Genomic DNA, 27,761 nt, shown 5'->3' with positions numbered 1-27,761 from the left:
CAGTATTTTATTTACGAAACTGGACCTGATGCTGTGACGACGCTGTGTCCTATATTCCTACAGGGCACCCCAAAAACTACTTACCTAAATCATCTGCGCTTATCATGACTTTTAGTTGTACATGCCTTCCCAGGGGTCCGCCATTTCTGGGGCCGAACGGAAATATTGGTCGTAGAAGGCTTCGAGCTGTGCGTTTGTCTCTAGTTCGCTGTTGCCCCCTGCGCCTCCTGCTCGTCCCCTCGCCTGATCGCCTCCTCGATAGTCTGAACCAGCTCTTCCAGCGTGGGGCGCTGTTTGGGCCACCTCGCGAGACATAGCATGACTGCCATTATCCCGAAAATTAGATCAATGTTTGCTAACAATAAGAATCCTACGGGGCGATGTACTACGAAAAGGGAATAAAGGAGAAAGGGAAAAAGAAGGGGAAACATGGGTGGAGGCTATTGTTGTTTCACGGGGACAACTCACCAAGCACACGCAGGTCTTTTCGTAATCCTTCGCGAACGTGTCCACCTGGTCGCGGCGCGCCACCCCAAGGAAGCCCGGCCACTGTACTGTCTCGTCTAGGTGCCACCCGTAGGTGTCGGTCATCCGGCTCGGGTCCGCCGGCGTCGGCGTCGGGACTCGTCTCGCCTCGCGGTTGTTTCGTCTCCACATGGCACGGGTCATGAGAGCGTACATGATCTAGACGTAATGGATGTTACAGAGGAGCGCACAAGAAGCCGTGTCTGATCGGGGAGGAAGCGGAAGAGGGGACGGGACGTAAAAGGGGCGGAGCGAAACGTGAAACTCATAAGTGACTTACCGCGCCTACGCCCCAGATGTTGGTCCAGGCGTCAAAGGACTCTGGACCTTGGAATACGTTGTTGTCGAACTGCTCCTGTTATATGGGAAGAATGGGAGTATTAGCTGTCAGACTCGTTTCATTCCTTAGGCATAAAACCTCGAATGGGACGTGGAGGACGCGTTGGTTACTTACAGGTGCATGCCAGGTCAACTTGCCTCCTGTTCTCAGGCTAGGCAGTTACGCCAAGGTCAGTCTCTCCCTGACTAAGGATCGTTGCGTTTCTCAAACGCGTACTGGAGGAATGGCCAGCTTACATTCCCTCATCACCCTTTGCGGCGTCATACATTAGGCCGAAGTCGGCAATCTACGAAACCCAATCAAAAGTATTAGCATCCCTATCAGTACAAGGCAGGCGTGGCATGAAACCACAGACAAGGAGGAAGTGAGACTTGCTGACCTTTGCGATAGGGTTAAACGTGTGTTCCGCGTCCTCGGGGTTTGGCGACCCGAGGAAGACTGTGTCAAGAGGGATTCACGTCAGTTTATTGTAACTGTGTTGAGTAAGTTCCTCTCGAGGAAAGGTTGTGAAGACTTACCATTGCCTGGGTCCAGGTCCTTATGGATGAGGCGAGCTCTCTCTTCGTCTTCATCCACCTCCTCGTGCCATGGTACAGTTGCGTTGGTGACAGATGATCTCCTCCTTTGCCGGTTGTCCGTCTGAGATCGGATCATGGCTCTCAGTTGGAAGTCGGACTTTCGTGGATATGCCATCGCGATACACGACCTGGTTACTACAGCAGGTTTTGTTTCAGCAAATTGAAGTTCCGGTCATTAAAACGGGAAGAAGGAAAAGGGGAACATCATTCCGCGCCAAACTCACAGCAGAGAAAGAACCTCCACAGAGTCCTATTCGGTATGACTTGATGCTTTCCGGGAGCAGCGACTTGTGTTACACCATTTCCTGGGTATGCGCCATCTAGCTTATATATCAACTCTAAGAAGTCGCTATACTCAAGGTACTCGAGGATCACTGTATGTATGCAACTCATCAGTGGTCAACTCTGCAAGCCAAGTTCGGGAGAGGAGGGGCCTGTGTGCTGTGGTGCCAGTAGATGCTTACTCGCGTGGTGGACGATTGGGTAAAGGGTGCTGTTCTCGTCCCAGAACTGATCGTTGCCCTTGGGCAGTGCCCGGGTCCCGTCCTCCTGTTCCTCCGTCATGTCTGGTGGGAAATGCAGCAGACGTGGGATGTGTTCGGAGGCGTCGAATTTCTACAAGACGGCAAGATAAATAGTAAGCAGAAACCCAAGAGCAGAGTTGAAAGTCGAGTGAGGATGCAATCCACAGGAATATTGCATTGCCCTGGTTTTATTGTACTGACCATGTAATACCTCATTTCGTCCTCGAACGCCTGGATGATGTCGTCTATGGCAGCCCTCGGGACCTTGACGGCGATGTAGTCGACATGCTGCTGGTTCGCGTCCACTTGTTCGTATTTCAGGGCTATGCCGAAGCCACCCCAGCCCAGAGTCCTCTTTAAGATGAGGCGCGTGTATTCGAAGTTCTCCCTGAACCGGCGGGAGGATGACCGAGCCGCCAGAAAGGTGGGATTGGCCACGTTCACGCGGTTATCCTTGCCAGGCCTGAGCAAAGGATGGAGGCGCTGCCGATCTATCAAGCAGGAAGAGAGAGAAAAGCGAAATCAGTTAGCCAAAGTACCCAATCTGAGGGAGGGATAACTACATGTATATCTCCATTGATATGCCCCCTCTGCATGCGCTCTTGTGGACACTTACCTGGATCCCAATAACGGCCCACGTTAGCCATCTTGGTGTAGTGCGTCTGGAGACCTCATCGACTGCGTATCATAAGCTTAATCGAGTGATCGAATTCCAATGCGTACGTATGCAGCCCCGAAATTCCCAGGTAGTTGCGACAAGTCGCAGAACATGGAGTTCCTGGACACAATGCGCCATTCATAAACCCCCTTTCTTTGTCCGGGTAAGAATGCCAATGCTGTCGACTGCCGCTTTCGGTATCTCGCATTATGCTTTTTGAAGCTTCTAGGTAAACAGAAAACGTACTCTTGGATATTCGGTCTTGCCTAGCGCCCGCAACCTAGGCTGACCCCTATTCAGTGTGCAGCAGTAGTCTAGTGTTCATGGTAAAATGATAATAATTAATATTGTGACACATGCTTGAAGAGGAACTATGCCTATTAAATGACCATGAAATAGTTTTATAACCAAGTTTATCCTCAATGCGACTTTATTCAGATCCATATATACATGTGTACGAAATTTGCTACTCAGTTCGACCAAATGGCCGCAAATCTTGCGTCACGGGCCCAAACCCCTTTTCTGATTAAGAGACGCAGAAATTCGACCGCATGATATGGTTGGGGTCCGGTCTAATTCCAATCATCCATATTTGAAGTATTTCCCTGGCCAACGCTGTTGGAAATCGGAGGATTCCTGTTGTTGCCCATGTTGACCTGTTGTTGCTGTTATAATTACGGCTGTTGCTGCCGCTGCTGCTGCTGGGCATTGGCCTCTGCGTAGCCAGCATCCCCCTGGTTCCCCCGCCGAAACCTTTCCGCCGCAACTCTACCCAAAGCCCGCAGCAGCCCGGCGAGGCCGCCCATGTCTCCCAAGACATCGCGCGCCTCGACCTCGTCCGAGTCCTCGTTCTCGTTGTTATGGGTCGCGGCGGGCGGCGCGGGGGTTTCTCCGATGATGTACTGCCGACAGAACTTCTCGATGTCCGCGTTGCTCTCGCCCGCCGGGCTCTGCCCCCGCGCCTCGCGCTCGTCGCCCTCCTTGATGTGGAGCTGGATCCAGGGGAGGAGGTAGACCACCGTCGCGCGCTGCCGCTGGTGCGAGGTCATGCAGCGCGCCACGAGCTCGCGGAGCTCCCGCGAGTATCTCCGGTACATGGCCTCCGCGCCGCGCGGGGGCGCTGCTCGTCCTGGCACAGGAACCAGCCGTAGCTGTCCCCTTCCTGGCCCTGCATGGTGCATGTCCGAGACGTGAACATGGGGATGACAGGAGGCTTCCTCTTCGTGATGAGAGAGAACATGGTCTAACAGGCCAACGTCAGCACATCTGTATTTACTCATCCCGGAAAGCAATACGGATAGAGATTATGTAGAAGCTCTAAACATGAGCTGGGATCAGCTTACAATTCCCATGCCCCAGACATTGGTATGCGGACCGTAGGTGTCGGCATCCGGGGTGTAAAGGTTATACTTTATCAAGTCCCGATATATTACTTGTTCCTTCAAATGAGAAACTTAGGGTTAGTTCAAGATGTCCTACGAGGCGTACGAGTTGGGGTGTAAAAGTGAGTACGGTGGACTGACCGGTGCGAGATACCCGTGTTTTCCACGCCCTTGCAACGCGATTAAACTAAGTATTGAATTTTAGACACGCATCACCATAATAAACATTGAACGGCAATCGTGACCTACGTGTCTCTTGTGGTCTGTGGGGTGATTTCCTCGACCAGGCCGAAGTCGCCCAACTAGGGAAGTGATGGCCGGTCAGCACAGCTCCTTTATTTCCCCCTTTTCTTTTGTTCTTCTTTTCCTTTCGTGATCCGCACTTACTTTGAAAACCGGTTGGAGCGCGTGCTCACGTATATTGTCCCGAAAGTCCCCAATGAGAACGTTACTCGGATCGAAGTCGAAGTGGACGATGCTGACAGGATCGGTTGGCCCTATCCTCTCGACTTTTTCAGGCATCGGCTGCAAATTTCGTGCCATTACAGGTGCTTCGTCCGCCGTGAGTCGTGGCCAAGCTAGTCCAATGCAGGCTCGTGTGACTGGAGAGGAGTAAGCATCCTACGGTTAGCTGCGCGGTAGAGTAGAGACAATTAGGCCCATCGCTGTCCAATCTTGGCGAACTCACGGCATAGAAATATCCTCCACATAAGCCTCGCCGGGATTTGCACAGAGTCGACCGGAATATTCGGCTGCGGCTCATTCAGTCTGTATATGAGCTCCCTCAGGTCCCCGTGTGCCAGATATTCGAACATCAAATACCACCTTGTGCTCCCAGTCATGAAATCCTCGTTTCCCTTGGGCCAAGGGCCCGGTCCCAGCTGGTTGCCGACCGGGTACTGGTCCAACCATGCCAGCTGGACCATATGTTTCAAGCCCATCAACCTCTATCCAACGTTCGTCAGCACGTGTCGTCGACTTCTCCAGGGCGAAACAAGACTCGGGGTCTTCTTGCATACCACGTTCCAGAGGAACTCCCTCCGGAAGACTCGCTCGGCTTGTTCGCCACCAGGCTCATTCCTGAGTTGTTTGGGCATCTTGACAACGAAATTCCGGAGGTGCTTCCCTTTGTCGTCGGCCTGGGCATATTTCACCACGGCCCCGAAGCCGCCCACGCTCAGCAGTTCCTGCTGCGTGAACTGGCTGAACGCACTGAAATACTGGCGGCATTCTTCCGCTCTCTGTGTGCCGGCCTGCGTATTCTGCTGGTTAAATGGGTCGTTCGCCGGCCGCGGTCGATTGATAGGACCGATGCGATTATCGACTGGGAAAGTCGTGGGTTAGCCCTCTGGAACGATGGCGACAGCAAAAGGCTCTCCTCAATCTGGTCGACTTACTAGGGTCGTTCATACTAAGTAAATGCTCCAAGGCTGGTGGCTGTACTTGGGGGTTTGCTCTTGATGGCCAGGACTCGTTCTACCACTCTCTATTCCAGTACACGATTAAAAATGAGACGACCCTCATGCTTGGCCCGGTGTCCAATCTACCAGGTCCTGGTTACTAAGACAAAGCCCGTCCTGAACAGCAATATTGCCGGGAAGGGACAAATAGGAGAGACATTCCGCTTGCGGGCAGACAAAGGCAGGGAGGGGAGGCGCAATTGCTTAACTCGCATTTCTGGATCAGGTATCACGAAACCAGCTATGCGATAATTAAATAGGAATTGCCTTTCTCTATATACCAGGTTTTCCACCATGTGCACCAGTTTGTAGTGTTGTAATTGAGCCGGCTCGTGGATTCCCATTCCTACCTCCTGTGCCGCACACAACCTCACGTCAGATACGATAAAGCGGGACTATGCCAACCCCTGACAAAAGTACCCGAAAGTGGCGAATCACCAGAGATGGGTGGGGGAATAGTTTAGGTATATAATTAGAGAAAGTCGAAGTCAGCTGTATTTTACTGCACACTTGACCCTGGTCCAACCAACTAAAGCCGATTTGAATTGTTCGATCATGGGCGGCTCTTTGTCCAAGCCCGACCCATCGAGGTCGTCCCTGGAGGTGATAGGCGCCGGCTACTCGCGGACAGGCACGTCGTCGATGCAGCTTGCGCTGGAGAAGCTGGTCGACGGGCCCATCTACCACGGCGGGACGCAGATCTGGCTGAGCGGAGATGACAGTAAGCTCGCCCCTATCCATTACCCACCCCTTTACCAATGATTGAGGCAGTCGCCGCATCTTCAAAAAAAAAAAAAAAAGTATTTTTCACTGACCCGAGACTGGGGGCACCCTCACAGGACGCACGAAGCTATGGGCACTAGCCTGCGACGCCAAGTACGTGCAGCACGACGCCGCGCTTACGCGGAAGCTGGTGCGCGAGGCGGTGCGGGGGTACGCGGGCCTGGTCGACATCCCGGGCATCTGGTTCGTGCCGGAGCTGGTGGACCTGTTTCCCGGCGTGCGCGTCGTGCTCAACACGCGCGCGCCCGACCAGTGGTGGCCCAGCTTCGCCAACGTGCTCGGCCACCTGCCGCCGCTCTTCGGCCTGCTGACGGCGCCCCGGCCGTCCGTCCGCTGGATTCCCGGCATCCTCCGCGGGTTCGAGCGGTCCGTTGACGAGTTGCTGGTCGCGGATGGGCGCGAGCCTGGCAAGTACGGTCCATGTGAGTAGGGATCTTTTTAATTCTCCGCAGAAACCTCCAGAGCCCAGCCACCGGGCCCTAGAGAGGCATCTATTCCTTCTGGGCCGTAAGGCTTTTCCTATACTGACATATCATGCCTGCAACTGAAGTCCTCCTTGACTTGTATCAAAATGATATCATCCAGTCCGTACCAAAGGAGCAGCTACTCGTCATGGAGGTCAAAGATGGCTGGCCGCCGCTGGCACAGTTTCTGCGGAAGCCGGTGCCGGATGAGGACTTCCCACGCGTCAACGAGAAAGCGGCATTCGATAGGCAAGCGAAGGCGATACTTATCAAGCTGGTGCTGACTTGGGTTGGCATAGTAGTCACTACGGGCAGCAGCGCGTATTTGGGATGGCGACTCTGGCAACGCCAGTAACACTATACTATACGAGGTCAGGCACTGGGGTGGTATGAATAACACACTCAATAGAATTGATAAACTAAAAAGGAAAGAAAAAAGCCAGTGTGTCCTTGTTCTATGGTCCCGCACCGCCACCGCCAAGATTCATATTCCCAAACTGCTGCAGCGCGGCGCCCAGGGCCCCAGGTCCCCGGTTCACAAACGGCACCGGCTGTGGCGTCGGCGCTTCCAGAGCCACCCCGGCCGCAGACACTTTGTCCGGCGCGTTCTTGATGTACTCGTTGACGAACCTATGCAGGGCCGCATCCGTCTCCCACTCCGGGAGCTCCCCCGCTGCGCCTTCCGGTCCGTCTCGTCGATCTGGCCCGTCACGTTGAGTAACAGGAGGTCCAGCGTGCCGCGGACGTCGAGGTTCCGCGACATGAGCGTCGCGACGGTGTAGCGTAGGTCCACGTCGAACCGGTCCAGAATGGTGATGCCGCTGGTGCTTCTGATCGTTTTCTCGTTTTCGAGGAACCAGGCGTACGTCTGCGGGACTACCATTTCCGTGCCGTCCGGGTACTTGAAGGTGGCATCCTGGCAGTACTTCTTCTGGGGGTCGCCGCTGAGCCTGCCCTTCGTCATCAAAGAACACATCGCCAACCCAATGCCCCATCTATGGCGGTTAGCTAGGGCACTACCTACAAAGCAAGGGTTGGCTTCACTCACAGGTTCGTCCTGTAGTCCCACATCTTCAGGTCATCGGGCATACCCAAAAACTGCTCCGGTGCCATGTAGGGTGTTTTACCAGCACCCTCATGAGACTTCATCCTTTGAAGCTGTTAGATAGATGAACAATATAGGAGAATATGGACTGGGTCTCTTACTGGTCTCGGGGTCGTCTGTCCGATTCTTGGAAGTGTGTGCACAAGCCCCAATCTCCTAGCTGTACCCTCCCACCGTCAGTAATGGAACGCGTGTAAGTGTCCTAAGCATGCAATAAGAAGAGACCATACCACTGCTCTGAAATATTCATGTTCTCCATCCTGGGGATTGTTGCTTTGGCCGAGGAAAACTGCAGCATCGTTAACATACTTTGTCTTGAAACCGGATAGACGTTCATCGGTGGTGTGCGGTGATAGTATATGAACTCACTATTGTGAAGATCTATATCGAAATGCACAACGTTCTCTGTCTTCACGCCGTCCCATATGTCTTCCCTGTAAGGCTCCTCCACCAGCATATCATCGACATCCTGGATTGTTACCGGGGGTACGTCGTCTTTGTGGTCTTCCATGTAATCGCTGCGCCAACTGGCTACAGCGTATGGCCAAGCCATGGCAATAGCCGATCGAACCACTAAGCAGCGCATCGTCAGCTGTGCAACATACGACCTCCTCGTCTTGGGACCAAGTCGTTTGATAGCATAACTTACGGCAGAGAAAGATCCGCCAGAGGAGCCGGTTCGGAATAAAAGTCAGCTTGGGAGACGTGTCACTGTTTGGTTGAGCCATCGCGGCGGCGTTGAGTCGGTGGACCAAGGCTATAAGCTCTCCATGATCCAGGAACTCGGTGATGAGGAAGTGGCCTGGTGCTGATATGAAATCACGGTCTCCAAGATGCTCAGGTTCCTGGCCACTATCTGGTGGAGGAGGAGGAGACCTGTATAGGGGCACGGGATTGACGAGGAACGGCACATGCTCCATCCCCTTCACAAACTGTCGGTGTGGTCTTTTGTTAGTGTGTGGGCTTCTTCTCCGCCTTTGAGAGCTTACTCACATCGTACCATGTATATTCATGTATAAGCGATTCAACAGTAGACGGACGATCGGGCCTGACAGGAGCCTTGACGACTATATGCCTTAGGTGTTGCCCAGTCCCGTTTTTCTGTGAGTATTTGACGGCTACTCCGAACCCTCCGTATCCTAGAACCCTTTCATACTCTAGATTTGTGTTTTCGAACGTTGACCGGACCTTTTTCAGAGCAGTGCGTGCTAGTATAAACTTCGGTTCATTCCGGTCGACATTCTCAGGCCTTCCAGCAATGAGTTGCTTCAAGTCTGGAGCGTGTTGGGTGTAAGCAATCGCAGAAGCAAAGTGGTGTCAAGAGTCACGAGCCTCCTATGCAATCAGGCTCGGAATTTTCACTTACCTAGTGGTGGGTAGATTCTAGGCTGTGGCTGACCTGGATTCTGTGTTGCCGCTGCCATAGTCAGACTCAGACTCTAAATGATGTTAGGAAATCGGCATGCAAAAGGGGTAGAAAATTTGGGTATATGACTCTTTCACCCGTATGAGTATTCGATATGCACTAGAAGTCTACAGAATAGGAACCGTGATATGTGCAACCCATTGATCCGAGTGAGATGCATATGGCTCTTCGAGCTTCAAGCTCCATTGTGATGAATATGTTCTTTGTGCTCGGTTTCTTCTGGCATTGTTGAATCCCGCGTGCATTATGGCGTTTTTGGACATTAAGGGACAAAGGAACGTGAGCGCCAGGCCCCCAAGAAAGGAGGACTACATATGCTTTTGGACTATGGCGTATATGAAATGTGTCTGGCAGTAGCAGGTGCTTGTGTGGGAATCAACATACGTACAATGTAGGAGGTATATGCCTCTCAGAAGCCCATGCGGCTGCTAATCAACTTCCTTGGTACATCCCAGGCAATCACCCCATGTTCGCAATTGCTGCATGCGCGCTTGTTTCCGTCGTGTCGAGGACGAACGCTGGGCCGGTTCCAAGTAAGGTGGCCGTGGGCTCAGCGACAGTGATTGCGCCTCCTCTTCGGTGAGATCGCCTCGTTGGTACAGGATGTTGTGCTTCTCATCGCCGAACAGCAATCTCAAGAGCGAACCAACCCGCAGTGGCTTCCCTACGGAGGCGTCACAGCCGGCTTCTAGGATCTTTTGCTGAGTCGTGGCCATAGAAGGGAACATGGCGATGATGACGCATGGGCGCAGTCCATAACTAGCCTCGAAAGCCCGGATCTCTTTAGTCGCTTCCGGGCCGCCCATCACGGGCATGGCCCAGTCTAGAAAGATAGTCTCTATCATCAACGCTCGATGCCTACAGCGGACAGGAAGAGTCTCTGGCTTCTTACCCATCAGGATGCATCGGAAAGCCGCAGGGTCGGCCTTGTATGCCAAAACTGCTAGGAGACCGTTCTCGACGATTGTGGGCATTCTATGCGCTCTGTTCTGGAAAACCTTAAGAGCAAGCTGGCAAGAGCGTGTTAGTTGATTCGAGTGTTTGACCAAGAACAGCAAGTAACATCGGTATGCATGCAGGCCCACTCTTTGATTTACTCTGTTGTCTTCGGCTATCAAGAAACGTACTCCACCAGGTGACAATGTGGCTGTCCACTGATGGGAACCATTCTCGCTGGCTGCATGTGCAACAGACATCACTTGGCGTGTGGTTTTCTGTTTTTGGATGTGGTCTACGCCTAGTCCGGTAAAGCTCGTCGTGGTTCCGTCGACTTGAGAAGCTGGTTGATGAGATGGATGGTGAGAAAGTCACCCGTTCTCAATTGATTACTTAAATCAAGAAAGCCACCCAAAACCCCACTTCTTACACGTGGAGTGCTTTCTGTTCCGTATGGTGTAGGCGGGTGACTGGAGACGATCCTGCTAATGATTCTAAGCGCAATATTAAGATATGGGCATAAACAAGTCACTGGCAACGGAGTGCGGTAACTGGCAATAAGAATAACCGGGTGGCGGGCAAGATCGCTTGCTGTTTTGGCTGTGGCAGTAATCAGCAATGCCCGACGATTCTATCAGCACTAGTTTGCCGCTTTCAGTCCGTTCAACGAGGAGGCATTTCGACTTTGTGCCTTCAACTAGGGTATCGGTATTCCCACCGAATTACGCGAGGTTGGAACTGGATTTTCTGAGTGGTAAGGCCACCTTCTTGATATCACTCTGATGCGCCCTTTCGCCTAAACAACTCGGATATAGCACAGGTGGGAGCTATCTATATACCTGCGTCATGGTGGGAGCCTCGATCCGTGCCTCTTATTCCTTGATACAAGAATCGCACCACGCAGCCAACTTAACCGCCCACTCCTCCTCCCTCTCGATCCCCGTCGCCAGAGCCAGCGGCGGACTAATATGGTTATGCCCCGGGATCGACTCGACCTTCAGCAGCTCCTTCCACGGCCAGGCCTCCGCAAAGTCCCGGTTCGGCTGCAGGATGTCGTCCGGGTCCAGCTCGCTCGTGAGCGCCAGGTACGGCGTCCCCCGCGTGGGCGGCCGGGCGTCACCGCGCGCCTTGGCCGCCTCCACCAGCCCGACGGGCGACTTGGCGTAGTGGTCGGCGCCGCCGTAGTACGCGTGGAGCGGCTCCGCCATGGGGCCGGCATCCATGCCCTTGAAATGGCCCGGCATGCCGAGGAGCGCGATGCCCCTCAGGAGCGCGCCCGTCCGGTCCCGCGCCGCGCGTCGTCGGTGGTGAACGGATCGCGGGCCCCAGCGAGACTGGGCTCCAGCGCGTATGTCGCCGTGTGCACGCCGCCGGCCGAGTTGCCCAGCAGGAAAATGTCGGTCCCGGCCTCGTAGCCGGCGTGCCGTGACGGCAGCTCCTCGGCGATCCAGCGCACGACGGCCGCGACGTCCTCGCCGCCCGAGGGGTAGACCGCGCCATGATCAAAGCGGCGGTAGTTGGTGATGACGACCGTGTAGCCGAAGCGGGCGGCGAAGAAGTGCGCCACGTTGCCGTAGGTCAGCCCGCCGCTGTGCTCCTCGTTGCGCTTCGAGTTGTGGACGAAGCCGCCGCCGTGAACGAACACCAAAACCTTTTTGGGGCCCTTCTGGGCAGTAATTTCCTCTGAGGGGTAGTACACGTCAAGTGTCTGCCGCTCGTGCGGGCCGAAGCTGTACTCCTCACGCCGGGTGGATCGTATCTCCGACTCGTGTGCTAAAAGCAACGGCGTGTAAGCCTGGACCGTAGGACCCACGACTTGGAAGATCGCTCGCCCAAACGCCGGGAGTTGATCCATTTTGTGAGTGTGTTTTTGTTACGTAGATAATCTCGAATTGAATGCAGGAACCACTCGTAGTGCAAGAGGTCAGTGTGTATAGGCGTTGTACTTCGGAGTGTTGCCCGAAAGCTGCGACTGGCTAGGAATATATACAATGACCGTCCTGCATACTCGGCTATTTCCAGAACTCCGAAGCGTGGAGACTTGCGGGGATCTCCTTACCCCATCTTGGCACCTTAGTCACCATCCATCGCGCCCTTACACGGCCTTGCTGGGTCCCGAGCATCAAAGCGGACATCAAAGCTGGGATTGGCACTAAGTACGGACATTCGTGTGTCGGCGGATTGTCCGGATATAAGTGCGCATAGGTGAGATATTCCTCCGAGCTGTAGCGCCAAATGGTACAAAGTTAAGCCCGTCAACGGTGGCGCTCCCCCTTCGTTACTCCAAAGAAACGTTATGGGTCATTCGGAACTTCAGTAGGTCGCCCTTAACAATTCCGTCCTTTTTACATTCGAGCTGCTCCATATCCCAATTGACGCTGGCGAACCTACCGCTAAGCCAGGTCCGTCGCTCTTTGGTGAGCCAAACCAGCGTATGCGCCGGGAGTGCCGGCTTGTCAACCAAGATCCCATGCATGAATTTGGGCATATTGCCTGCAAGCTCGGTGGGGACGCTCCCCGGATGCAGTGAGAAGCACACGAGACCCTGATCCGCGTACTGCGTGGCCATGTTCTCGGCCAGACGGGTCACAGCGAACTTGGAGGTCTGGTACGCGGCACCCCCGGGAGTCAGGCACAGCGCACCGTAGCTGGAGACGAGAACGTTCGTCTTGAGCTCGCTCTTGAGAAGCATTGGCAGGCAGTACCTGGAAACGAGGTACGTGCCTCTGAGGTTGATCTCGAAGGTGAGCCACCAGTCAAGGGGGTTGGATTCAGCGAGCGGCAGCCACTGCTCCAGGTAGCCGGCGTTGTTGATGAGGATGTCCAATGAGCCGCCGAAACCCTGGGCGATGGCATACGTGGCTGCCTTGACACTGTCTTCAGACTGGACGTCCAGAGTCAGCGCGAGGATTTGCGGCAGCTCTTTGCAGCCGGCGTCCGATGCGGCTTGCTTCAGCTCTGTAGCTAGATCGGAGAGGCCAGAGCGGGCGCCGATGGCGATCTTGCTGCAGCCAGCTCTCGCAAAAGTAAGAGCTGTTTCGCGACCGATGCCCTTCGAGGCTCCCGTAATGAATACAGATCGACCTGAAAGATCATCGTTCTTGGTCGAGATAAAATCGTAAGTATCAGTGTGCCGCGTCTCGGTGAAGCTTATCATAGCTTCTCTATTGGCGTCTATAGACATGATGAGTAGGTGATTGATGTCTTGAATTTAATGTGGTTGACAAGTATGATCAGGATAAAGAGTAATTATATAATCTAGATAGAAGTGTAGAACCACGCTCGGATGGTGAGAAATCCAAGGTTACTCATAGATCGGCGATGGGTCCCCAGAACTTTTAAGCCAGGCTTAAAGATCGCCCTCCGTGTTATTCTTTCTGACTTACGGCCTGTGTTCGTTGTCGTCATGCTTCGGGTCGAAGATTATAACCGCCGGCGTTAAGCCAACCCGGAACCGGGCACAACCGAAATAGGGATCCAATCATAGATGCTTCCGGACTCGGGACAGCTAACTCCGATCACAACTTGTCCGATACTATCATACTGCACTGTCATGGGTAGTGTGCAAGTAATACAATCAATCGAAGGGCTTCCGCTCGAGAAAGCGTTAGTGATTTTCCAAAACACAAAGGGTGGTTTATCGAAGTGATCACTCAGGGCGCCTTGGCCGGAATCTCATGTATTCTTCTCGAGATGAAGTCGGCCACAGCTTTCCGTCCTTCGACTCTGAATGTAGCATCGTTATGGAAAGCGCCACCGACAGCATACCTTTCCGTGACCAACCCGGTCTGTTTTGACCGATCAAACAATTGCTGGCTGAGAGTCGTGGGAACGAGTTCATCTTTGGCAGCTTCTAAGAAGAACAAGCGAGGACGAGGAGTCTCGTCCTTATACCTCTCGGCGATACTGTCAAGGTTCTTCAACGAATCGAGGTGGCTGCGCAGGAATGGCCAAAGATACTTGTATGGTAGCCACTTCTGCGGATAGAGTACCTCCAACATGGCGCGAACTGATGTGAATGCTGTCTCTAGGACCAATGAGTTGAGTCGGCAGTTGTCGGGCATTGGATAATCTGCTGCTAGATTCGTAGCAACACCGGACCCGATGCTTTGACCCCATAGTAAGACTTCCGCGGACGGATTACTTGAGTCCGATTTCCCAGCGGTGGCTAGATATGTGTTATGGTGATAGTTGGATATCCAGTTGAGAGCAGCTGCAGCGTCCAGCCGCAACCCCTTTTCCGTGGGACGACCGCTGGACGTCCAATAGCCCCTATAACTCAGACATATGAACGAAAGTCTGAAACTCCTGGAGTCGGAAAGCATTTGCCTTTTGATGATGCAAAGAACCTGCGACAGATCTGGTAAACGTGGAGGTGTGGACGAGGCATTGCCCTGGAAATATAAGATGTAAATGTTGACTGCTTCCTCTCTGCGCCCAGCGCCAAGATGCACGTCAGCTACGCATAGGGCGAGATCCTTCCCATCGCTGCTGCGCACTCTTTCTTCGCGCCACTTGATGCCGGCGCATTGGGTTGCGTAGTCCCCTATTTGTTCCCAACGAGCGTTCGGCGGCAGTCCGGGCATGTAGATGATTTTGTTCTGGAAGGTCACCAGCATACAGCATTTCCAGGTCCACAAGGCGACGAAAAGCCCGCTGAACACCACAGGGGCCAGGGCCAGACCCTCGAGATGAAAAGCTCTGATGTAAGTCCACGTGGGAACCACGCTGCAGGGTGGCTTGGCAGCATGTCCAAGTGGTGGAAGTGAAAAAGCAAGACGCCGCCGACCTATCGCTAGCGATTGGGTGCCACGAATGAATAGCATGAAGGGATGCCTTTCGACATACGCGCCGCGACGTTGCTATTGGAAATAGTGCGCGGGAGTTCAGCACGTCCAATTGCCCGCTGCCAATAAACAAGTGCTGTTCTACCCGGGTGGTGTTGGTTAGGGGCGGGCCGGATTATGGATTTCTGCATGTGACTGGGAGAAGAAAAAATATTGCGATGGACGACAGGGAAGCCACTTGTGGTGGCAGATGAGTGCGGTGCTTTCGGCTCGCAAACGTAGAGGAATAGACAGTCTCGTGAGTCTTCATTCCATCTCAATTCATATCATCTCATCTCATCCTTCGCGGTCGAAAGGATGTCAGTCAGTGAAGATGCTGCAGCAGTTGAGCTTGCAGCTTCTCCATGGCGTGCGTGCGTGAAGAGACCACTAACCAAAAAAAAAAAAAAAAAAAACAGTAGGTAGGGACAAAGTCAGGCGGACTAGCGGGAGATTTAGCGGACGGACCTGGAAAACGGTAGGCTGGGACTGCTCTGACACCCGACGCTTGCAGTAGCTGCAGCAGCAAGGCATAAGGCATGAGCCATCATCAGATGCAGATTTATGGGCTATGGCTCTATGGGGATTCATAAAAACAACCCCGCGGCGGGCTCCTGCCAGTTACTGCCCAGTCCAACAGTAAACATTCATGCGTCCCCTTCACACCACCAAGCCGGGTTGAGTACCTAATCAATCAGCAAGCGAGCAATCAGCAACAGGCAACTTTTTTCTTCATTGAATGTACCCTCGATCCCACCGACAAGTTTCGTGATTTCGCCGCAAGCAATTCAAGCAAAGTTTCGCATCGACGAGGACAGCTTCGTTCCAATCCCCAAAATCTGCAAAACTACGTCAGAGGTCTATCATACCCACTCGATTTGAAATCATGTCTGGGCAAACCAACGAAGACGCCGCCGCCGCCGCCGCCGCTGCCGCTGCCGGCCGCGAGTCGCCCGCCCGTCACATCGAGCTGGTCGAGGACGACGCCCACCACGGCAACGGCGCACCAAGCCCAGCCCTCACGGACAGCAAAGGCTGGGACGGCAAATTGCGCGTCGACCGCACCGCGCAGCTCCAGAACCCCGAGGCCATTTCCGACCCCGAGTATTCCGACGACGAGAATGTCTTGCCGGGTGAATCGATATCGGCCGACGAAGGTTGGTTCTAGGCCACCTCCTTTCCCTTCCAAACAGCAGCAAAAAGCAACCCCGCTGTTGATCATGAACTCACCCCTCCAATAAAGTTCGCAGCCAGCTAACTGTGCGCTTTTCTTTTCTCCCCGACCTGCAGACATTCTGGACGATGAAGATCCCGAGACCGAGGACATTGCCCTGATCCAAGCGCGCATTGCCGACATCCCAGCATTACGACTTGAGCGCTTTAAGAAGGTCGCCCGCCTGTGCCTGCGCCAGAACCTCATCCAGCACATCGGTGGCTTGTCCTCCATGGGCCCCACCTTGGAGGAGCTGGACCTGTACGACAATCTGATTTCACATGTCAGGGGCCTGGACGACCTGACGCAGCTCACCACGCTCGACTTGAGCTTCAACAAGATAAAGCACATCAAGCACATCGCGCACCTCACCAAGCTGACCGACCTGTTCTTCGTCTCCAACAAGATCAGCACCATCGAGAACCTCGAGACGCTGGTCAACCTCCGCCAGCTGGAGCTGGGCTCCAACCGCATCCGCGAGATCCAGAACCTGGACTCGCTCAAGAACCTCGAGGAGCTCTGGCTGGCCAAGAACAAGATCGCCGAGATCAAGGGCCTCGACGGCCTGCCTAAGCTGCGCCTGCTCAGCATCCAGTCCAACCGCATCAAGGACCTGACGCCGCTGCGCCAGGCCCCGCAGCTCGAGGAGCTCTACATCTCGCACAACGCGCTCGAAACCCTCGAGGGCCTCGACGGGAACCCAAACCTGCGCGTTATCGACATCTCCAACAATATGGTCAAGAGCCTCAAGGGGCTCGAGGGCCTCACGCACCTCGAGGAGTTCTGGGCGAGCTACAACCAGGTCGGCGACTTTGCCGACGTCGAGCGGGTCCTGGCCGACAAGAAGGAGCTTACGACTGTCTACTTTGAGGGCAACCCGTTGCAACTGAGGCAACCCGCGCTGTATAGGAACAAGGTTCGCTTGGCTTTGCCGCAGTTGCAACAGATCGATGCCAGTAAGTGAACCACTCATGCACAGAAAACCCCCCACGATGGTGGCGCAACATGCTGACCGTCATAAAGCGTTCGTGAAGCAAACCTAGCCTAGATAGTCCTGTCCTCACTTTCTTTTTTCTCTCGCAATGACTGGGTGGGACTCTTTTTTACACATTGCATAGCCAGGCGTTAAGGAGAGGTTATGTTTGCGAAACCAAAGTGATTGATCGTTTCAAGGATTACAGGTAGAGTAGAGCCCAACGCAGCGCAGCGAATCTATCATGTTTTATGCCGGGGCGGATTGGGGTCCGCAAATGGCCGAGTTGTTACTTCGTTGTACGCAAGAACGTGTTTCTGCTGGTTGCCTGGTTTGAATATGTCACAGTCGCTTGCAATAATGGGGCTTCATGATTCATTATACTGGAGCTATGTATGTATGCCACCAATGACGAGAGCATATTAGGTGCGCCGGAGAACGAAACAACCAGAACATCTATACAACTGGGCTGATAAGTCGATTGAGATGGGTGGTGTGAAAAGGGGCAACCAACACTGCTTTAACCGAAGATCCACATCTTGTCGGTCTCGAAGTACTGGAGACGAACGATGTTAGTCACTTTTGTACTGAGCCACTGGAGGGCGAATAGGGGGTCAAAGTAGGTGGTGTCAACTTACGTTGTGGGGCTGGTTGAAGCGGATGTTTGCGTCCTTGGCGGTGATCTGCTTGATGTCTTCCTCATCGAGATCAAAAGTGCAGCAAGCAAGGTTCTCAGCCATGAACTCGGGATTGGTGCTCTTGGGGATGACGGCGATGCCGCGCTGCGTAACCCAGCGGAGCAGGACCTGGCTGGGCTTCTTGTCATGCTTGACGGCGATGCTGAGAACGGTGGGGTCTTGCATCAGGGGCACCAGTTTCTCGGCGTGCTTGAAGTGGAACTCGAGGAAGGAGGCCGGGCCGAAGGTCGAGTAGGCCGTCATCTGTATGCCCTCGGACTTGACCAGGTTGATAAGCTCCTGCTGCACCAGGTAGGGGTGGTGCTCGACTTGGAGGGTAGCTGGGGGATACGGGCGTATCGCAGCATGTCGTAGAGCAGCTGGGCCTGGAAGTTGGAGACGCCGATGGCCTTGGTCAGGCCCTGGTCGACGAGGCTCTCCATGGCGCGCCACGTCTCCTGGATGGTGGTCTTGGACTTGACAATCTGCGACTTGCCATCGTAGTGCCAGCCCGGAGGGTATCGCACCGAAGGGTCGACGAACTTGAGGGCGCCGGGGAAATGCATCAGGTACAGGTCGAAGTGATCGATTTGCCAGTCGGCCAGTTGCTTCTTCACCACGGGGGCCACTTGCTCGGGGTCCTGGAATGTGGGCCACAACTTCGACACGATGAAGAGTTCTTCACGTTTGACGAGACCATCCTTGATGGCGCGCGCAACACCTTCGCCGCATTCCTTCTCGTTGCCATAATCTGTTGTACGGCAAGAATGATGCTTTATTAGCGATATACTCTTTTGTAGCTACATCATCAAGCCAATGAATTGGGGAATTAGATAATGCCAAGAGTCTTAGAGCTCCATTTTCCGCCGTGGAAAACAGGGGTCCATATGACGGGGTCATTGTAATTCGCTCTCCAACTTCCAATGATGGAGGGGTGCCTTGGGGGAGGGCTCTTAAGCGCGACACACCGGGCATTGGGGTTTAGGGGTATAGAGGTCAGTCGTCCAACCTGCAGATCGTCCATCCCAAAGGGGAACTGCAGGAAGGTCGATAAACCTCCGAGCACGTGTGGTGGAGTTGAAAGGGTGTATGCGAGTACAAAATGCTTCGTCACTTACCGCAAGCTCCATCGAGCAGCCTGTAGCCAGTCTTGATGGCGTTGTAGACAACATCGGCGCAAATACCATTATCAACCTTCCACAGCCCGAAGCCCACCTGGGGCATATCAGCACCGCTGTTGAGCTTGAGAGTTGGGATCGTTGGAGCCATAATGTGTATATGAGTCTGTTCGACAGGGAAATATGAAGAGTATCTCAGGTGACGGACTTGTATTCAGTTACACGATGAAAGAAGGGGTATATGAGGTGTTTGGAAAGGGGGAATGGGTATGAGAGTGAAAGAGAGGGAACGAGAACGCCATGGTCGAGTGTCTGGGAAGAAGGCCATGCCTTCTTATATCAGTCGAGTGGACTCATCGAGTCGCCATACGACGGGGAAATCCATCCTCTGAAGTGGCTGGGCACCCAGATAGCTGGTGCGATCGCTTCAGCCCGGCCAGTTCTTGCAGAGAAGAGGAAGTAGGTGACGCTAGAGATACCCGCGTGGGACCCAGACAGATCCGAAGCAGGCGGGCAATCAATCCCAAACACCTCGCTTCCTCAGGAACACTCCCCTCCTCTTCCTCGTCCCATGCCGGGCCCAGAATCAGCCTGGGTGCAGATGGATATGAATGGACGCCCTTTAGGTAACGCCAGATCAGGAACATGATGGGAAGACTCTCTGGGCGCAAAGGTTATTGGCTAAACGCGCAAATCGGAGCCTGAGATGTGAAGCCGGGTCTGGTCGCCGTCGCCAGGTGGCCCCCCATCCAAGGGGGCTCCAAGATACTCATTCGATCCATCACGAGGGGGTCGTATATGGTGTGTACATACAAGTAACCTAAATGCGTGCGTTGATTGATGATGGGCAAGACCCGGAAACACAACATTTGGTATTAGCCACGCCCAATCACTGCGGGGCGTTGTCGGTGGATAGTGGGGGAGCTGCTTGCTTGCCCCTCCAGCCCTCGCTGATTATCCATTTTCTCCAACTGTTTGGGGGCAGGCACTAAAGCATGCAACCAGACGTGCATTTCGAAAACTTCCATTCCGTATTAGCGTGCGCCTGTCAAGGTACGGAAAACGTGCTTGACGACAGACGGGCTTGGAAAATGGCACGGTTTGACGCCCACGAGCCTCTTCTCTCTCCATCTTTGACTGCAGACCTGATGATGGTCATTGTCGTTTCCACCTTTGGTACAGACGAAGGAAGTATTTGGCCGAGACTCCCCAGAGTTTCCACATAGCTTTGCCTTCCTTCTGCCCCAGCTATTTAGCCTAAAGCCGGAGAAAGGTCGAGGTTCCACTTGCGGCTAATTCAACATTGAACCATCTGCCTCTTTTGCTCCAGTTTTTGACCAAGCACCGCAGTCATCGTGAGACTTTTTCTTACTTCGTGGGATAGGCGCTGCAGAGCATGGTACCTGTTCTCTGACTGGTTCCTAGGGGAATACTGCCAATGCAAGGCGACCAATGCTTGCGCACTCTTACGAACTGCGCGTGATGGTTGACTTGGCGACCAATCACATCCAGCAACAGCCCACGTCTCTATGTGGGATATCTGAACATTAACATCCGACTCTCTGGGTAGCACCTGTATACACACCGGGCCTGTCGGCAGGTCCAGCAGACGCGTGGGTGAAAATCGACAGATACTGCCCAGGTCTTCACGTTACGCAAGCCAGCATAAGTGCTATATCGTTCCTTAATCCACAAAAGTATGTGAGGTTCCAAGACGACCATATGATGCTGTCCCCGTGGGGCTTAGGCACACTGACACCCACTGTATGTTGGACATACCTAACGTGCCTCTTGCCTCTCCACCGTTGGAAAGTCTGGAGGACATGACTACGAATCTATTCGGGCCGTATATCTCCACGATCGAACGGATACAACTCGGACTGTATGCACGTATATGTACTAGCCGGTCAAGTTCGGAGAGCCAAATGATCGGCCAGTCACGTCAAACTGATTGAGCCCATGATACCAGTAGCGATACTTGTTTGGTATCTGCTCTCCAGCTCTCGTAAACGCGATGCATCGTTCGACTTGTCCAAGATACCTGTCCATATGAACAGAGTGGCCTATGCTGAAACTGGCTGGAGAAATAATATCCAAGGAGAGTGCACAGCTGAAGTTTGCTAACCACCATATAGAAGTCAACTTTCTTTGTCAACTGAACCTCGATACAACAGCCAACAAAGCCAGGGACAGGTCAGCCAGAACCAACATCACCGGAAAGCGGTCATCCATCTTCCTCCCTCTTTCACCGATGACTTGGCAATGGTAGTTGATTGTTTTCCCAATTGATGTCATGATGTTTGGGGGCTGGAGGATATGCCACGAGACTGCCTTGAAGTAATCCAAGAGCTGCCAGGCCAGCAACTTATAAGAAGCCAGTTCAGCTGTCTGGATGATCGAGCTGAGCATCTACCTGTGCCACCAGTATTCTCCCCAAAAATAAATTCGAACAGAAGTACGCATTTTGGAAGACATCCACAATAGGTTGACATGATAACTCATTATTCCTCAACTCTCCAAAATTCATCCACAATGGGTTTTCGAAACGTAATAGAGAATATCCGAACGAAGATCTCCTCATTACTTGGGAAGCCCTCAGACGATCACAATGTTACAAAGATCATCCGGTACGAAGGGGATCCTGATGCTGTGAAATCCCCTGATAACCACCGACATGCTATCGCCATGGCTGAGACAACACCCCTTTCCAAGAAAGGAAAGTCAGTAACATTTGCAGGTTCTGGGAATAATGATATAGATAGATCCCAGCAAATAGGCCCTGGCTGGGAAGATCTCCAGTAACGAGGAAAGTGGAATACTATCAGCATGAGCAAAGCCAGCCGTGATTTAATTTTTCAAAGACAGACTTAGAGGCAGGAGAGGTCAAAACTACTTAAGAAATAAGGGATTGCACGGGACCAAAAAATGGCAGTCTAGACAGGACACAAGTGTAAGATGCACGACATATCATTTTTGAATTGATTTCTTTGATATCTGCACAGTCCCGAAATGTACCACGTAGCAGCAACACGAGCACACACTTTTCTCACTAATCAGGGGTGAGATCCTCGATCTAGCTCGTACAACAACAAGAAGAAAGGCAGCCATTTCCATCAAGTCGACTATTGACCCGATTCCACCGCAGGCACAAACAAAGCCTGCATTCGGAAGCCCTAGATGTGTAAACAGAGTCAGTCATTGCTTAGGCCTCTCGTACCCGACCAAAAATGAAGAATGGGAGAAGGGAACGTCGGGCAAGAAGAAAACTTACGTCAAAAGCAGCCCTGACGCGTCGCAGTCCGGCGCCCCTCGTCTTGATGGCGACAGCCGGCAACGCGCCCAGCTCGCCGACCCAGTCGACGTATTCCGACATCGTGTTCTTCGCCGTGAGCAGCGACAGGGCCCGGAATCCGCACTCGTCGATGGCCGCGTAGAAGCCCACGAGGGTCTCACCATTAACCGCGAGATATTCCTCGCACCCGTTGTCCGCGTAATGCTGCTGCTTCTTCTTCCCCCGCAGGACGTAGCCCAGTTCGACATCGGCGGCTGCGGCGCCACCGCCGCTGTGCTCGAAGACGAACCGCAACCCCGAGATGTACCGCGCACCGAAGAAAGGCACCAGGGACACGTAGATGCCGCGAACAGGTTGGTTCGCGGGCAATTCGACCTCGACCCGGTGCAGGACGCGGCCCAGCTCGCCGAAGTCCTCCGGTGCTCGACACCGCGCCGTCTTGACGGCCTTCCAGTCCATCATGAGCTCCGGAGCGTCGAGGTCCCACCACCTCGAGTTGAGATCGGAGCCGATCGTCTTCGTCTGGCCTCTTCCTCCCCTTCCTATTATTCCTTCCAAGTGGCCCATGCTGTTCACGACGCGCATAGCGTCAGCGAGCGGCCTCACCGTCTGGGCCCAGATGCGGAGGCGGTTTCGCTCCCCGAGGCCAACCTTGTTATACCGCAGGTTCGTCTTGAGGTGCCGGTACAGCCGGGTCCAGTCGGTGCCGCGCATCTCGGCGGGGGCAGCAGAAACGCGTCAAAGAAGACGTGCAACTCGCGTCCCGGCCAGAAGCGCGACCGAAAGAAGGGCTGGCTCAGCGGCAGGCCGGCGATCTCTCGCGAGGCCGCGCGGAGGTTCGCGAAGTCAGGCGTCGCGAGGTAGCACAGGAGGAGCTCTCTAAGTTCCTGGGGTAGGCGGGCAAACGGGTCGTCGTTCGCTTTGATTGTACCGTCAATAAGAGACGCGACACCGTCGTTGCTCCCCTCGATGGACGGGGGTGTTTCATTGGAAGGAGCAGTGGGAGTGCCAGCACCAACAGTCGCCGTCGCCGCCGCCACAGATTCTTTTATTACATCGTCGTGCCGTATCCTGAAGCTTTCGACAATTTTCTGGACCTCGGGGATCCGGAACGGATTGGCGTAGGTGCTGGGGATGACGAGGTTGGAGTTGGGCCCCATGAGGACAAAGTGCTCGCCCTTGCACTGGTCCTTGACGGTGCCCATGTAGAGCCCCCGTAGTTGTGGCCCCAGTTGGGCAGCTCGGTGCCGCAGGGGACCGACTGGAGGACGCGCCAGAGCGCCTCGATGACGACGGTACTGTCACCGTTGCCCGCGTCCGCGCCCGCGGCGGCGTTCATGTCGTCCGGCTTGAGCGCCTGTTCGAGCAGAGCCCAGCATGCCTCGTGAAACAAGAAACCCCAGGCGTAGCCGGCCCGCTCCTCGGGCGGCACGTCCGGGCCCGGGGGCCTGATGTCCCGGATGGTGACGCACGTGGAGGGGTCCAGGTCTGGGTCATTGTACCGCTGGTGCGCCAGCGGCGGTACCGAGTTCTCGGCGCTGTTCACCTGGTGATAGCCGACACCCGACAGCCGGGGCCGGTTGCTCCCAATTGTGGCGGACGCGGCGGTTCCCAGTGTGGTAGTGGTGGTGGTAGTGGGATCGACATCATCCGGGTCTCCGGTGCAGTAGACGGCGCGGTAGTAGGGGCCCAGGTCGCGGCGCCAGTGTTGAGGTGGGGGTTGACGAAGCCACAAAAGCCGCAGGTCAACCGGCTTACCGGCCAGGTAGCGTTCTGCATCTCACCCCTTGATCTCCTTGCTGTGCTGTTATAATCGTCCCTTTCGCCGTCTTCTTGCTCTTTTCCTTCCTCACTTACTACTGTTCCCGCTCAGAACTGTAAGGATGTCCCTTCCAGTCGAAGGCGCTGAGTCAGGGTCTCCACTGCAGATTCGCTCAATCAAGAAGGGATGGTCGTCGTTAGTTGGATTTTGTAATTGACGTCAGACAGTAGGGAAAAGGCCCCGAGATGATCTGAAACATGACGTTATCAAGGGTCTCGAAAAACATCGGATTGCAATCCTCTGACTAGGGCCGGGCGCCAGAATCTATTTGCGTCGGCGTCTCGCGTGACTTTGATATTTCTTTCTCCCCCAAAGTCCCTCAGACTACAGTAAGGTGCCAAAAGTCTTAGTCCCCCCTCTATTTTATTAATATAAATTAACCCTTTTATAGGTATTAATAAAGTGGAAGGGGGATTAAAACTTTCGGCACCTTACTGTATTCCGTCGTATTAACTCCACTTACTAAATACGTACTTCTTAAGTAGATCGCGGCGAATGATGCCCCGCCCTTTGGGAAATAGCGTCCCGACTTAGAAACTCACTTCCCACTTCGTCTCATTCGTTCGTCCAATGGAACGAAAGGTTACCTACCTACTTAAGATAGAGGAAACTTCACAAATGTCGAGAACTCATAATATGACAAGACATCGGCAGTGGTGATTGATACAATGTAAATTCGATCATGGTAAATAGTGTAGAATAGGACACCTTGTTTCCCCCGCCCACTCCCGTATAATGCTGTCTGTCTCGTGTGTCAGAAATCGAGTGCCATATTGTATGCCGGATTCGACCGATGCACTGCCACTGCCACTGCCATCACGACCTGACATTTTCCGCTCGTCTCCTTGGAACATGTCATTGCTCATTTGGTTAGGACCAGAGTTGCCAGAACCGTTGAAAAAAGCGGAGGGATTGTAAAACTCGTCACAAAGTTAATATATGCCATAAAAATCCATCTAGAAGTGTTCCTTCCAGAAGCGGAACTTGACCTCGCGACTCGTCGCCGTCCGGGCTGCTTTCTGAATGTCACGTGCTGAGGAGCGAGTTAGCCAGGGTCATATAAGAATAGAGTTGATGATTTAGACTTACCAGCTGCCGAAGGTCCGCAGAAGTATACACCGACAGTGGTTTGCATACTGCTCTCCAGGCCGTTGATATAGGTGCGGTCCATGATACCATCACGCATCGTCTCGAACATACGGCGGAAGTCAGGGCGGCCAAAGTTGGTACGAGACTTAAGCTCGGTAAGAGGGTCGACCTCGGCGCCGACAGAGTTGAGCACAATGTTTTGTGTGGTGTCAATATCCAGCTTTTGGGTCAGGTAGGTATGGATCTTCAAGAACTCAATGCCGTTGCTTCCAGGAACCCTGGCAGCCTCCGCACTTTGCTCTTCAAGAGATGACAGAAGGGTCTGGAACCACTCGAACGAGCCAGTATCCTTGCAGACCCAGATGAATTCCACACGTCGGAGTCGGGTAGGTGGGTTGGGTCCGTTGCGAGAGTGCCAGATGTTCTTCAGGATGGAGGCCCACGGCGTGACACCAATACCAGTTCCGATAAGGACAGCAATCTCGTTGTCGAAGACATCCTCGGCGGGAGCACCGTACGGTCCATCGATTCGGAGGAGGGGCATCTGTTGGCCGTTCTGAAGAGCGACTTCGTACATGCCCATGGGGTCAACTCCGTCGTACAGTTTCGATTGGGCCTGGCCAGCACCAACAGCGTCACCGAGCGCCCGAGTGAAATCACCGACTTGACGGACGTGGACGGAGACGTAAGGGTCGTAAGGGCACGAGGTGATGGTAAAGGGATGCCACTGGTAGGCAGAAACCGAGGGTACCTGCAGGAAGAGCCACTGGCCAGCCTTGTATTTGAAAGACGGCTTGTTGAATTGGATTTCCACGACATCTGGCGGATCACGTTAGCAAAACGCTCACTGACAGTTGCGATTTGGTGAGGGGGCACATACCATAGGGGTGGCGGACGACGCGAGTGATCTTGGTGGACTTCTTGGCTCGAATCTCGCGGTACAAGCGCTCGATCAGGTAAAAGCCGCCGGCGAAGAGCTCCCATCGCCAACCCTCGTAACCAAGACAGTGGTTCCAGAATTCATCGCCGGCGAAGGGAGAGATAGGGTCGGCTGTGTCGCGCACGAAGCAGCTAGTGGTGTGGGTGTAAAGACCCAACAGGAAAGGGATAAACAAATGATGGGTATACCAGAAAGTCTCGAAAGACTGCTGTCGGATGCGATGGTGCGCTGTCGTGTACATTAGCAGCATGCACAAGCACATGGTGTGACCGGTAACGCCACCAGCCTGGGTGTAGTGGATCTGAATAGCAGTTTCGGGTCGAATCTGGGTCTTTTCAACATTATAGAAACTATTATGAATGACTGTTAGTTAATTTACATCAGAGTGATGCGAGCCCGACGATTCCACTTACTTGACATAATGGGCCGAGACGTGGATGACGGTGAACATCAACATGGCGTACGCGACTTGACGATGGAACCACAGGTTTTCGTCCAATGGCAGGAACCTGAGCTTCGGACGGATCCATCTCATTATAGTCCGGCATACCGGAAGTAAGATCAGAGTTCCATCGATTGAAAGGACCAGTCCAGCACCTCTGGACATCCATACGGAGAATCTGAGGGTGTTTAACGGAGCCAGTGCGGGCGTAGCAAACTGCTTATACCTAAAGACGTGTCAGTCGTTTCTTGACGTACCCGGCCGGGCAGCCGAAAAGATGAGGGACTTACCAGCCGAATGCGAACATGCCCCAATGCATTCCCCAGAACAAGATGTGGAATATGATCTTGCTCGTGGTGAACTGCTTCTTCACCAAGCTGCCGAGGCTCTCTGATGAGCCACCCATCTTGCCGATTGGTACTCCCACCTCTTTACCAGTACTCAATCTCGATTAAAGTGTCGACCTGCGACAATACTGACTTGGTGTGGTCTTTTGGTATATCCAGAAAGGAAATCGTTGGCTAAACGGTATCGAGCGAATAACGAGTGACGCGGCGTCGTGATCCTCTTTGGTTTGTTAAATTGGCAGGTAGGTTATTGCCGATCTCGTTTTCCTTTCTTTGACGTCCCCCGGATTAAAAGAGCCTATTATTCAACGCGAACAAACTAATAAGAAGCAATGAGGTTAAAAAGAGCGATCTGAGCCAGCAGCGGACGAAAAGAATGGTGGACTAGAAGGGCTCTCGGTTTGAAGTTGAAGCAGAAACCTCTATGTCCAGTTCGCCAAGCAAGGGGATAGAAGAAGGGAAACCAGGCGATGTACGATGGGAGGTCAGGTAGTCATAAAGGACGATGCTAGATTGAGTTGGGCAGGGGTAGATGGGTTGATGGGGAGAGCTTAATCCCAACGGGGTGCCAGGGTATAGCGAAGCGTCAGTTCATGGAGATCCGGCACCTCGATGAACCGTCTTTTGGCTTGGTACCGGCGGTCGAGTAATGACCCACGAGTACGAATGCAGTAGAAAGAGGGACCGATTTGATCGGATGTCAGCGGCCCATGAAACCTCTTTGTCCACTCAAAGTAACCACCGCCACTGTTTGAACCTAGGTGGAACTTGGGTGGTAGAACGGAGGAGGTACCAGGGATGGGATATAGCGTGTCCCTGATTGTCCGTCTAGTCGGGGATG

General features: G+C 53.7%; 11 protein-coding genes across 11 annotated transcripts; 2 read left to right on the top strand and 9 right to left on the bottom strand.

The window, feature by feature from the left end:
* Nucleotides 1-111: 111 nt before the first annotated feature.
* On the bottom strand, nt 112-5,417 carry PG997_009811 (uncharacterized protein; the record flags this gene model as incomplete). Its single annotated transcript, XM_066814126.1, has 18 exons — nt 112-303; nt 469-684; nt 806-880; nt 980-1,016; nt 1,102-1,151; nt 1,221-1,303; nt 1,384-1,578; nt 1,668-1,817; nt 1,908-2,058; nt 2,169-2,458; nt 2,584-2,629; nt 2,872-2,917; nt 3,304-3,891; nt 4,257-4,309; nt 4,395-4,609; nt 4,696-4,954; nt 5,027-5,331; nt 5,405-5,417. The coding sequence occupies 18 exons, from the start codon at nt 5,415-5,417 to the stop codon at nt 112-114; spliced, it is 2,964 nt and encodes a 987-aa protein (XP_066666088.1).
* A 605-nt stretch (nt 5,418-6,022) lies between these two features.
* On the top strand, nt 6,023-7,069 carry PG997_009810 (uncharacterized protein; the record flags this gene model as incomplete). Its single annotated transcript, XM_066814125.1, has 3 exons — nt 6,023-6,188; nt 6,307-6,672; nt 6,801-7,069. The coding sequence occupies 3 exons, from the start codon at nt 6,023-6,025 to the stop codon at nt 7,067-7,069; spliced, it is 801 nt and encodes a 266-aa protein (XP_066666087.1).
* Nucleotides 7,070-7,169: 100 nt separating this feature from the next.
* PG997_009809 (uncharacterized protein) lies at nt 7,170-9,243 on the bottom strand (the record flags this gene model as incomplete). Its single annotated transcript, XM_066814124.1, has 8 exons — nt 7,170-7,306; nt 7,345-7,709; nt 7,763-7,864; nt 7,921-7,945; nt 8,189-8,392; nt 8,469-8,751; nt 8,813-9,093; nt 9,186-9,243. The coding sequence occupies 8 exons, from the start codon at nt 9,241-9,243 to the stop codon at nt 7,170-7,172; spliced, it is 1,455 nt and encodes a 484-aa protein (XP_066666086.1).
* Nucleotides 9,244-9,673: 430 nt separating this feature from the next.
* On the bottom strand, nt 9,674-10,051 carry PG997_009808 (uncharacterized protein; the record flags this gene model as incomplete). Its single annotated transcript, XM_066814123.1, has 1 exon — nt 9,674-10,051. The coding sequence occupies one exon, from the start codon at nt 10,049-10,051 to the stop codon at nt 9,674-9,676; it is 378 nt and encodes a 125-aa protein (XP_066666085.1).
* Nucleotides 10,052-11,053: 1,002 nt separating this feature from the next.
* PG997_009807 (uncharacterized protein) lies at nt 11,054-11,425 on the bottom strand (the record flags this gene model as incomplete). Its single annotated transcript, XM_066814122.1, has 1 exon — nt 11,054-11,425. One exon carries the CDS (start codon nt 11,423-11,425, stop codon nt 11,054-11,056), a length of 372 nt encoding a protein of 123 aa, XP_066666084.1.
* Nucleotides 11,426-11,445: 20 nt separating this feature from the next.
* On the bottom strand, nt 11,446-12,036 carry PG997_009806 (uncharacterized protein; the record flags this gene model as incomplete). The annotated part of the gene is made up of 1 exon (XM_066814121.1): nt 11,446-12,036. The coding sequence occupies one exon, from the start codon at nt 12,034-12,036 to the stop codon at nt 11,446-11,448; it is 591 nt and encodes a 196-aa protein (XP_066666083.1).
* Nucleotides 12,037-12,459: 423 nt separating this feature from the next.
* On the bottom strand, nt 12,460-13,365 carry PG997_009805 (uncharacterized protein; the record flags this gene model as incomplete). Its single annotated transcript, XM_066814120.1, has 1 exon — nt 12,460-13,365. The coding sequence occupies one exon, from the start codon at nt 13,363-13,365 to the stop codon at nt 12,460-12,462; it is 906 nt and encodes a 301-aa protein (XP_066666082.1).
* Nucleotides 13,366-13,834: 469 nt separating this feature from the next.
* On the bottom strand, nt 13,835-15,007 carry PG997_009804 (Protein ABHD13; the record flags this gene model as incomplete). The annotated part of the gene is made up of 1 exon (XM_066814119.1): nt 13,835-15,007. One exon carries the CDS (start codon nt 15,005-15,007, stop codon nt 13,835-13,837), a length of 1,173 nt encoding a protein of 390 aa, XP_066666081.1.
* Nucleotides 15,008-15,893: 886 nt separating this feature from the next.
* On the top strand, nt 15,894-17,184 carry PG997_009803 (uncharacterized protein; the record flags this gene model as incomplete). Its single annotated transcript, XM_066814118.1, has 2 exons — nt 15,894-16,164; nt 16,298-17,184. The coding sequence occupies 2 exons, from the start codon at nt 15,894-15,896 to the stop codon at nt 17,182-17,184; spliced, it is 1,158 nt and encodes a 385-aa protein (XP_066666080.1).
* A 529-nt stretch (nt 17,185-17,713) lies between these two features.
* Nucleotides 17,714-19,139, bottom strand: PG997_009802 (uncharacterized protein; the record flags this gene model as incomplete). Its single annotated transcript, XM_066814117.1, is given in 4 exon segments — nt 17,714-17,749; nt 17,832-18,211; nt 18,223-18,621; nt 18,989-19,139. The coding sequence occupies 4 exon segments, from the start codon at nt 19,137-19,139 to the stop codon at nt 17,714-17,716; spliced, it is 966 nt and encodes a 321-aa protein (XP_066666079.1).
* Nucleotides 19,140-22,110: 2,971 nt separating this feature from the next.
* PG997_009801 (FAD binding protein) lies at nt 22,111-26,979 on the bottom strand (the record flags this gene model as incomplete). Its single annotated transcript, XM_066814116.1, has 9 exons — nt 22,111-22,161; nt 22,260-22,848; nt 22,932-23,541; nt 23,580-24,033; nt 25,092-25,135; nt 25,192-26,010; nt 26,072-26,481; nt 26,545-26,799; nt 26,864-26,979. 9 exons carry the CDS (start codon nt 26,977-26,979, stop codon nt 22,111-22,113), a joined length of 3,348 nt encoding a protein of 1,115 aa, XP_066666078.1.
* Nucleotides 26,980-27,761: the final 782 nt, after the last annotated feature.

The sequence above is a fragment of the Apiospora hydei genome (assembly GCF_038363865.1).
Source record: "Apiospora hydei strain CBS 114990 chromosome Unknown utg000007l_segment0_segment0, whole genome shotgun sequence".
In the NCBI taxonomy this organism is placed as follows: Eukaryota; Fungi; Ascomycota; class Sordariomycetes; order Amphisphaeriales; family Apiosporaceae; genus Apiospora; species Apiospora hydei.
The sequence above is the reverse complement of the archived record's forward strand: the minus strand, read 5'-3'. Positions and strand labels throughout refer to the sequence as shown.